This window comes from Lygodium microphyllum, chromosome 2, assembly GCF_053477565.2.
Source record: "Lygodium microphyllum isolate KBCC chromosome 2, Lygodium_microphyllum_v1.1.10, whole genome shotgun sequence".
Lineage (NCBI taxonomy): Eukaryota > Viridiplantae > Streptophyta > Polypodiopsida > Schizaeales > Lygodiaceae > Lygodium > Lygodium microphyllum.
Window position 1 is genome coordinate 26,938,172 of NC_141136.1, and position 10,912 is coordinate 26,949,083.

The 10,912-nt window shown below is 38.6% G+C and overlaps 1 protein-coding gene across 1 annotated transcript; it reads left to right on the top strand.

Annotated features, from left to right (window-relative positions):
• The first annotated feature begins 3,809 nt into the window (after window positions 1–3,809).
• On the top strand, window positions 3,810–6,450 carry LOC148039560 (Cyclophilin-like peptidyl-prolyl cis-trans isomerase family protein). Its single transcript, XM_087691960.1, has 4 exons — window positions 3,810–4,382; window positions 4,465–4,890; window positions 5,047–5,106; window positions 5,195–6,450. Exons 1-4 carry the CDS (start codon window positions 3,845–3,847, stop codon window positions 5,365–5,367), a joined length of 1,197 nt encoding a protein of 398 aa, XP_087548086.1. The 5' UTR covers window positions 3,810–3,844; the 3' UTR covers window positions 5,368–6,450.
• Window positions 6,451–10,912: the final 4,462 nt, after the last annotated feature.

Genomic DNA, 10,912 nt, shown 5'->3' on the forward strand with positions numbered 1-10,912 from the left:
CATTGTTGATTGAGATGGAGCTAGTATCCTGGAAATCTGTTGAGAAAATCAGTGCTCGGAACAGTGCTATTGATAACTCTCCAGCTCGCGGCTCCCTTGATAATTCCAACCCTCAGCTCCGGATTCGCAACAACTCTGACAGCCATGGCTTGGATAGAAACCCTCCCTTGCCCCCAGGCCGAGTTATTATGTTCCCAGTTACGTGGCTCTTCATGCTATTTTACAGAGCTTTGCTTGTAGGCAACATAAGACTCGCATTTTGTGCTCCTGCGAGGGCTAGGGTTGAGAAAGAGAAAGAGAAAGACGTAGAGAAAGAGAGAGAAGGGGAGAGGAGAAGGGAAATGGAGAAGAGCAGAAGGCCAGAAGCATTCTGGTGAGATCCGCAAAGCTGGATGGAAGAAGATGATGATGACGGAGTAGAAGAGGGCGAGAGGCAGCCACGGTCCAAAAGCAGGAGCCTATCGAGAGAGCGAAAATCAACCTCCTGATAGCAGCTGAGGCTGGTGACGCTGATGTTCTTCAACATGCCCTTACCAATCTAACTGGAAGTATAAAATGATGCTGGTGAAGATGGAGATACTGCCCTACATTTGGCCTGCCTTTATGGTCATTTGAGCTGCGTTCAGATTCTCCTTGGAGCTGGAGCATCCTTAAATGTGAAAGATGAGGATGGAGCCATACCTTTGCACGACGCATGTGCAGGAGGATACATTGAAATTGTGAACAAGTTGGATAAGATGAACCCTCATTAACACATGATTAAAAGGAAAGGAATGTATCCACTAAAAATTGTAATTCATCGTGTCTTGAAGCAGAGATGTTGTGTAAACTCCCAAGAAAGCTGCCATTAATGCTCCTGCATGCAGTCCTTGTGGTCTGGAGGTGTAAACTCCCAAGAAAGCTGCCATTAATGTTTCTTGCATGTAGTCCTTGTGGTCTAGAGGTGTAAACTCCCAAGAAAGCTGCCATTAATGCTTCTTGCATGTAGTCCTTGTGGTCTGGAGGTGTAAACTCCCAAGAAAGCTGCCATTAATGCTTCTGCATGCAGTCCTTGTGGTCCAGAGATGCTTTGGAAACTCCCCTACTGCTCCCGTACTTGTGTACCTTCAATTTTGCATAAAATTTGATGATGTCCAACCATTTAAGCCTTTACCCGCCATATCTGACCTTGGATATCTCCAGATGTAGTCATTGCTAACTGTAGTTGTCCTGCAGCACTCCACTAGTCACTGTCTTGTACCATTTTTTTTGTCTGAAATTGGTTTTGAAATAGGAAAATAGGAGTGAAAATTGAAGAAAATAATGGATCAAAGACTGAAGCTCTGATATCATTTGTTAGAGAGAGAACTAGGGAGAGAGAAAGAGGAGAGAGAAAGACTGCAGGAAGGGAGAGAAATAGAGTGACGAGGAGAGAGAAAGACTAGAATTGGAGAGAGAAAGACAGGAAAGATGAAGAAGCCATGGAAGCTTGGAGCAAGAAGGGAGAGAAAGTTTGTAAATGTACTCATATGTCAAAAGATATGAAAATTTACAACTTCTCTCCTTATATACCAATGTCAGTGTGACATGGCATATTATCAACATTTTAACTATTTCCAATTTCTTACAAATCTAACTATCTAACTTACTAATTAGTTTTATCAGCTTATTGTTATCTAATTAGATTATTGTTATCTAACTAATTAGTTTTATTAGTTTATTGTTATCTATCTAATCTAATTAGTTAGTTAGTTAGTTTATTAGATAGATAGATAGATTACTAAATATTAGATAGATATTAGATTAGATAAACTAATAAACTACTATTAGAAAGAATTAGATATTAGATTAGATAGATAAACTAATAAAGCTAATCTAAATAATAATATAAATAATAAAATAATATCTATATCTAATTAGTTTATATTTATATTTATATTTATTATTGTTATCTAACTAACTAATTAGTTTTATTAGTTTGTTTATTGTTTATTGTTATCTAATCTAACTAACTAATTAGTTTTATATTTGTTTATTGTTATCTAACTAACTAATTAGTTTTATTATTGGTTTTAATATATATCTAGATCTAAATAATAATAAAATAAAATCTAAATAATAATAATAATAATAATATAATATCTAATTAGATTTAGTTTGTATTTTAGTTTTAGTTATTAATATTTATTTATGATTTATGATTTATGATTATGATATGATTATTTATGATTATTTTTTATCTAATTAGTTTATATGATGATGATGTGATGATGATTATGATATGATTATTTTTTATTTTTATCTAATTAGTTTATATGATGATGATATGATTATTTATGATTATTTTTTATTTTTTATCTAATTAGTTTATATGAATATGATGATGACGATGATGATGATGATGACTAATTAGTTTATATTGTTCATTTTATGTAATATCTAATATCTAATTAGTTTATATCTAACTAATTAGTTTATTAGTTTATATGATGATGATGATGATAATGATAATGATGATGATGATGATGTTTAGATTAGTTAGATGTTTATTGTTATTGTTATTATTATTATTATTATTAAATTAGATTTTATTTAGATATTATTAGTTTATTATTATTTATCTAATTAATAATAATAATAATAATAATGATGATGATGATGATGATGATGATGATGGTAATGGTAATGATAATAATGATGATGATGATGATGATGATTACTGTTGTATTGTTTATTAGTTTATTTATTATTAGTTTATAATTTGTAATTTATTGTGGTCTTATTTTATTTAGATTAGATAAGATAAACGTTTCAGGATATGTGGGCAAACCTATCCTTTGCCTCATTGATTGCAATTAGTAGGGCATTATTCAACTTAGAAAGCTATTGTTAATTATATTACTATTTACTTATTCGTGGTCGTGACTTTCATTGTTGAGAGATACAACTATCCTTCATATCAACTCATTGCGATTTGTGGGGTTGGCATGGATGTGGTAGCCCTTCATGGCATTAAAAATTCGTTATTGACGTTTTTAAACTTAGGAGATTGTTTAGTGTGTGAATTATAGTTTCATTGGCAGGGGTGGGGTATGATGGGCAAACTTAAATTTGTGGTGTGGCTCATATATCTTTTATTTGTGGTTCGTTTCACCGTAGGAATGTTATTTCTCATTGTAACATCCAAGGATACAAGTTGTTTCTAATTGTTATGCAGAGCAAGTATAGATACAAGTCTATAAGTTTGGTGCATGGTCATTGCATGTATATATGAGTCTATGTACTCCTTGATGCAAATGCATATTTGGCCTTTTATACATGAGAGAGAGAGAGAGAGATATATATATATATATTCCAGACATAGTGCATTCAACTCCATTGAATGCAATTGATTTGGGACTGATTGAGTGAGTGTGGATAGAGGGGGGAGGTGTAAATGGGATGAGAGATAGAGGGGTTGTGAGTAGAGGAGAGTAAAGCATGAGATGTTTTTGTGATAGCATTATCCACTGTGCGATAGAGAAGTGAAGCTGCCGTGCGATATAGAGGAGAGTAAAGCATGCGATGTTTTTGTGATAGCATTATCCATTGTGCGATAGGGATGTGAAGCTGCCGGCAGCTTCACTTCCCTCGCACCCCGCTTGTTGTGAAGCGGGATAGCGTTCCTTGCGCCCGAAGCGCACCAAGAACGCTAGTTATAGATTACAAATATAGATGAGAGCATCCTCGAAATGATGATTATTTATTAGATGGATAGAGGCAAAGGTAAGACACGTGGCAGTATGGAAACTATGGATAAGGGCTTTACGACTCGGCCTCCGGCCTTTGAGATCAATAATAATTAGAATAAATAGATGCAAGTGCGATGCTGCAATGGGCGCCATCATGGTCATTTCCTGGCGTTCTGCTTCTCCATCGTCGGAGCACCCCGTCCCACTCACAATGCATCTTCGCAGAGGCAAAGCCAACCATAGAAGAAGACGACGCGCGGCATATCCTCAGTCTGGATTACCAGAGGCCCGTGCTTAAAGCAAGAAGAGCAGCAATCATTATAACCACCACCGTAGCAGCAGCAGAAGAAGAAGAAGAAGAGGAAGAAGAAGGAGGAGACGGAGTAAGAGGTGATGCTGCTGCTCATGATGATGATGATCATGAAGCCACTTGCCTTGCCAGACGGCAGGCTCTGCTGCGCATCGGCGCCTTGCCTCTCCTGGCATCGTCCCTTAACATCGCTCCAGCCAGAGCTGCGGATTTAGGGTTAGGGTTCTCAGATCAGCGGGTAGACGATGATGCATCGATCGATTTAAGCATTACAGACCGTGCCTACCTCGACATCACCAAATGCCCGTCCATCTTCAGCTCTAGCCGAGAGACTAGCACAGGGTCTGGAGAAGCAGGATCAGGTAATACTCTCTTCATGGTTTTTGTCATTGGTTCTGTACATACATTTGTCGTTGTTACTGTATTTAGGGTTATTGTGTTTAGGCACTTTGTCCGCATCGACACCACCATCATCATCAACTGGATCTAGTTATTTCCACTGTGATGATGGAGCTGAGGCCCTTGGACGCATTGTTATTGGGCTTTATGGAAAGCAGGTCCCCCAAACAGTGGAGAATTTCAAGGCCATGTGCACCGGCAAAGCAGGGTCATCATATAAGGGTTGCCTGATCCATCGGGTTATTACCGGACAATACATTATGGCTGGCAAACAGGGAAATTCAAGGGAGAGGGGAGAGGTGTTACCTCCTACAAGCCTTGACAGAAATCTTGAGACAATCAATCCCAATGCATTCAAATTGCACCATCTGAGACCAGGCACAGTTTCCCTGTGCCTCGCAGAAAACGATGATGAAGATCAATTCAAGCTTGACACAAATTATCGAAATGTGGAATTTCTCATCACCACAGGTTGTAACATTCTGCTTCTGTTTCTTCAACAATGGTGATTAATGCTTAAGAGTGTTACGCTCAGGTGATGGTGATCGAGACGTTGTATGTGATTAATGCTTAGAGTGTTATGCTCAGGTGATAATGATCCAAATGTTGTATCTTGTGTTGCTGCAGGTCCAGGTCCGGCTCCTCAGCTAGACAGCAAAAATGTTGTGTTTGGAAGGGTTCTTGAAGGTGCCGACATTTTCCCTTGAGCATGAAAATTCATGATGTTCCAGTAGACTGCCTGTTGTTTAGATTAAACCGAGGCTGTCATTTGCAGGGCTAGATGTTGTTAGAAGTGCAGCTGCAGTGCCGGTGTATAAGCCCAGCGAGCGCATTCGACAGTTCAATGAATTAGCTTCCTTTCTTGGTGATGAAAGGGCTTCCAATGCACGGAGTGTCTGGTACCGCCCATTGAAAGCATTATACATCAGTGATTGCGGTGTGCTTTAAGTGAAGTGGAAGTTCCTCTCCCTGCTCCAATTGCAGTTGCCTGTTCTTGTAATGGACGTGGCCTCAATTCTCCACTAAATTCATTCAGGCCCAATTGGCCGAATTATTCCCGTAAGGAATGAAACGAAGGGAATTAGTCAGGTAGCATGTTGGCTGTGGGGTGAAAGCCAGGGAAATGCAGCTGTGTGTGTTGCAGCGTTTGTGTAGATCAAACTCTTTACACGATGCAAACTCCATAATTATATCATCAAGTTTGTAGCATGGCACATTAAACATCTCTGCAGGAATGAGTAAAACAAGATCTGTGGATCTTAATACTATAAGCACAAAGTCGCACTTCCTTCCTCTCTTTGCACTAAATACTCTTTTGCACCAACCACCCTATGTCCACTTGATTTTCACATGTGATTACAGTCCTCAAGCCTCACACCATGAAGTTGGTTTGGACTTTGACCTTTGGCTAGAGGTTGCTCGTCATTTTGCATGTTCTCTTGTCACTGTGCTTCTATTTGCTACATTTCTGCCTAATAACTGCCTCAAAAGGCAATCGCTGTTTCCTTATTTGGATATGTATGTAGAGTTTATGCATTTAGAGCTGGTCATTTTGTTTACTATTGAGCTATTGAGGTTAATTGAAACTGCCTGTGCGACAGATGTACAACGCATACGTTTCCTCAGGTGCATTATGGATTGCTAGGACAAAAAATATCATTTGTGACAAGAGATTGGGTGCTTGTTGTGCCCCATTCTTGATTCATATCATAGGAGGATTGAGGCATATGGTCTCACAAGATCGCTGTGTCAATGCTTTGATTGGTGGCTTAGCTTGCTCAACAATTTAGCGAGGAGGCTATGCAATAGAGGTGAGCAATATTGAACTTCATTTTGGTTCCTGTTGGAACATGACATTGGAGTAGATTACCTAAATAGCTTTGGCTTGAATTAGATTGAAAGATGGAATAGATAGAGGTGAGGCCCAAGGGGTGGGCTGGGCTCCAAATGGAGATCTCTTATCAATCATAGGTGCATTAGCCAAGTGATTTGAGATGGGTTCTGGTAGATTTGATATGCTTGTATCAACAAAATCCTATACTTTAACTTTGTCATAATTTTAGAGTGAATTGAATGATCACATGGGGACTCAAAGGTTGAATGGATGATAAGGTCGGATACTTTTGTTGCTTACTAGCTACATTAGCTATCAAATATGGGCAAGTGTTGCATTCAAATGGAATGGGCCAAGAGGGCCAAATGAAAGGGTGGAAACCCTAATTACTCTTGCACATAGGATTGGAATAGAGATATTGAAAGTGTAGTCTTTGGATGCAAACTAATGTACAACTTTCCTTCTCTATCTTGGTCTCTCTTCTCCCACCATTGCTTGAGCTTGAGTGAGGGAGGGCTCCAATCCACTTGCTCTCTTGACTATTCTCCTTTCTCTTCTTCTTTCTTGCTCACATATTCAAGAGTATAAATTGAGGAGAGCAATAAGGTGTGAGCCACAAATGGAAGACCATTGAAGCTTCCTTCCACAATCATCTAGACTACAATGGGTAGGAGTTGATGCAAACATGAGTACTTATGTAGCTTTGGAGCTTTCTTCTTTCTTCTAGCATGCATTCTAGGGATATGATTGAAGTTTGAAGAAGAGGTAGTAAGGAGCTCTGACATAGAGTGATCTAGGAGAGATAGGTAAGCCTTAAGTCAGTAACACGACTTGAAGTGATAAGAAGTTCATAAAGTCCACAACATTGAGCTCGAGTGTCCGAGCATTTTGATTCAATGGTGGGAACCTAATGGGGCTCTACACCCTCATTGGTGTGGTTAATATCCTGACTATGTTGATAAAATAGAGTGTGCCATTATTATTAGTGTTGGATTGAGTTTACTCTTCATCATAGTGAGCATAGATTCTAGAACATACAATGAGTGTAACATCGTAGTGTTAACACTAGGAAGTTGCGATACTTTGTATACCCTCGTAGTATTAATATTTTACTACTATGTTTGCCAAAACCTAAGAGGCCCTTGAGGACCTTGAATCGATTGATAACCCTTGAGACCTAGGGTCTACCCAATCCTTGAATAGATTGACTCAAGAAACATTTGAACTTAATGCTTAACTACGATTAATACTAATTTTGAGTGGTACATGTGCTTATCTAGAAATTTTAGGATAAATTACATTATTGCATTTGGAGATCGTAGGCCATCATGTGACCTTAAAATAACTAGTCAACTTGCAAACTCTGAGGATGGATCCCATTGTATGATACTTGTTAGAGAATGATGTGTTAAGAGTAGCCATGATGTTAGAACTACTAATATGCCTAAGAGGACTAGGCAAAAAAGCAAGGGGCTACCCTTGGGTAGTTCACTATATGTATATCCTCTATTTCACGTGCGTTCAAAGCTTATTTATAAATATCCTTATCTATGAAATTTTCCTTAATAAAACATACCCCTTTTCTATTCAATTTATAAGTAAACCTTTTATATAGGACCCTTTTGTATATAAAAAATGTGTAAAAATGATAATTTAAAAATCGAACCCTTTTGTATATAAAAAAATATGTAAAAATGATAATTTAAAATCCCTCATGTTGAATGCATGTGATACATACATATATTTATGACTGACCTCCCTTGGGGAACTATCTAGTGACACTTAAGACAACAAAGTTTTGAAACCATAGCTAGAATAGTCACCAAAGATCAAGAGGCCATCCAAAAACAATTAGATAAGATCTAGAAACAATGAGATGAGATGGAGCATTAGGGAGTTGATATCCCCGTATCAAAGTGGTTGGAATGCTTGAGGACTCAACCACCATTGCTTTTTAGGAGCAAGTTAAAATCCCATCATTGACCTCTTATGAGTAGTCAGATAACTTTGGAGCATTCCATGAAGCTAAAACTACTAATTTTTCTAAGAGGATGAGACTAGAAATAAGGGACTACCTAGTGACACTCAAATAAAAAAGTTTCCAAACCATAGCTAGACTAATAGTTGAAGATGAGGCCACTAGAAAGAATAAAGAAGGAGCCTACCTTCTCTAAATGTATGGCTTTGTCGAGAGTAGTGAAATCAAGAACTAATGTAGCTAGTTGAAAGATTGTGGCCCAGTCCAAATCCATTTATAAGAAAAACATTCAACATGCTTATTGTAGTGATAATGAGGCCTTCAAAGTAACCTTCTAGCACCTTCAGGTTATGTAAGGACTCTAGTAGATGTGAACACAATGCTATTTGTAGAGCCTTAAGGTGTACCTAGCATTGCCAGCTTTGCTAATGTTGAGACTGAGTGTGCTTAGAATAGAGATCAAATACTGAAGCATTGTAATGTAGCCTCCTAGCCTCTGTGACCCCCTTGTAATGCATCCTCAAAGTAAAATTCGAGTCGATATACATTGAGAAGCTACTAGAAGAAGATATATACATGAATCTTATATATTTGATGATGAGGAAGGCAATATAGTCCTTATGTACTACAAACCTATCCTTGTGATTATGACAATACTAGGAATAGGATGCGGAGAAGGCATGGACAACCTTGTTAAGGGATAATGCATTGGAACTCTAGAAAACTTGGCTATATCTCTCCTAAGTCCCTAAATAAATAGAAAGCCAATAAAGATAACAAAGTAGATTAGGGATGCCTTGATTGTGGAAGTAGTCACATATATCTTGACTTTCCTAGGCAAAAGATGTCAACAAGTAAAGCGATCATTCCATTAGTGCCATTAAACAAATTTGGAGTCGAAATGATCAATGGAGTACCTAGCCTTAAGACCTTTAAACAAGCAAAGTGATCATGCCATTAGTGCTATTGGATTTTTTAAGAGTAAGAAAGCAATAGTTCATCTTCAGAACTTTCAATTATGGATAGCTATGGAAAAGGAAGACCCTAAGAATAGGTCAAGAAGAAGGACGCGAGACAAGGTGTTCTTAATGAGCAAGAGCAAGTACACCCTACTATGTAGTGCAATAGGGAGTGCAACAGCAGCTCTTTGAGCAGCAATTAAAAATTTGACACTAGCGGACGAGCACCCAAACTCTAACCACCAACCTTAGCAGTTTACTTGGTTGTCTTTGTAGTAGTCTTCTTAGCAGAGTTCTCAGCAATCTTCTTAGCCGAATTATCCTTCACGGACTCCATAGCCACAGCTTGGCAAGTGCGCTTCTTGGAACTCCAGTTGTTGCAAGCACTGGAGCATCATACCAACAGGGGTGAGGTAGTTTGCATGCACGCAGGGAGATGATTTTGCACCTCGCCGCCGGCACATCCATTCTATACGCCATGCACGGCCTGCGCGCCGATCGATCCAATGAATAAGGGCCTCTTTCCCTCCCTCGTTGGGAAAGCCGAGGTAAGCTCACCAGACTTTGTTGACGGACATTGTGGGGCCCTTGGTAAGCTACTTGCAAACGTGCTTGGCATAAGGGTGGGGGACGCGTAGACGACCAAGGTAGATAGATGCACAAATGTTGAGGAGACAAATAAAAGCTATTCTCTTGGGGGTTTTTGAGGGGAGGGGGGTTTTCAAAAGGTTTTAAACGGAAAAACCAAAAATCAATCCTCGTCACTTGGACTACTTTTTGTTTTTTCTCGAAAACCCTTGTACTCTCTTGAAAACCCCTTGCCTGGTGTCCCAACCAAAAACCCCTTCTCTATTTAGAGAAAAGAGCAAGGCCGCATGTCTTTCTTTTCCAACAAAATGGAAAGACAACCTTTGCATATTCAAGGAGACCCTTTTATATTTCCTTTTTGATTGTGGGGGTTTTAGAAAACCCACAATGTGCCTTGAATTTGGAATTGGAAACCCTTTTCGCGGTGGGCCCTTCTAAAAAAATTGTTTCGTGTACGAAGTCCCCACAGGAACAACTCCATAGAGTCCATCCATTGCTCTTGAGATGCTTTAGGGATGTCAAGCCCTAAAACATGCCCAAACTAGCTCTAATGTCTATAGCGCATGTAGGCTTTGAAATATGCCAAACAACCCCACACTGCGTCGTGGTGAGGAGCGTCTAGGTACTATAAATAACTATTCTAACTACTACATTTGTAGTTATAATTTTGGATTGTAGTCCAACTAATTAACCTTCCTGACTCCAAGCAAAGGAGTTTGCAAACAATTGCTTGTCAGGGTACTATCAAGTGCAAAAATGTGTAAAGGATGTATCTAAAAGTGCCTTTCAGATATGTTTTGGCCATTATGAGCCTTTAGTTATGCCCTTTGGTCTAATTAATGCTCCTACCACATTCATGATACATATAGATAGTGTCTTATGTCCATATTTTGAAAAATTTGTTGTTATTTTCCTTGATGATATTCTTATTTATAGTCATTTGAAAGAAGAACAGTGGAAACATCTTTGCTTAGCCTTTGAGTTGCTCAAAAAGCACAAAATTTATGCTAAGGAGAGCAAATATGCATTTTGTAAGACGTAAGTTCACTACCTTGGCCATATCATATTTGAAGAAGGTGCTAAAATGGATCCAAAAAACATCCAAACTATCTTATAATGGCCTCATCCTACAAA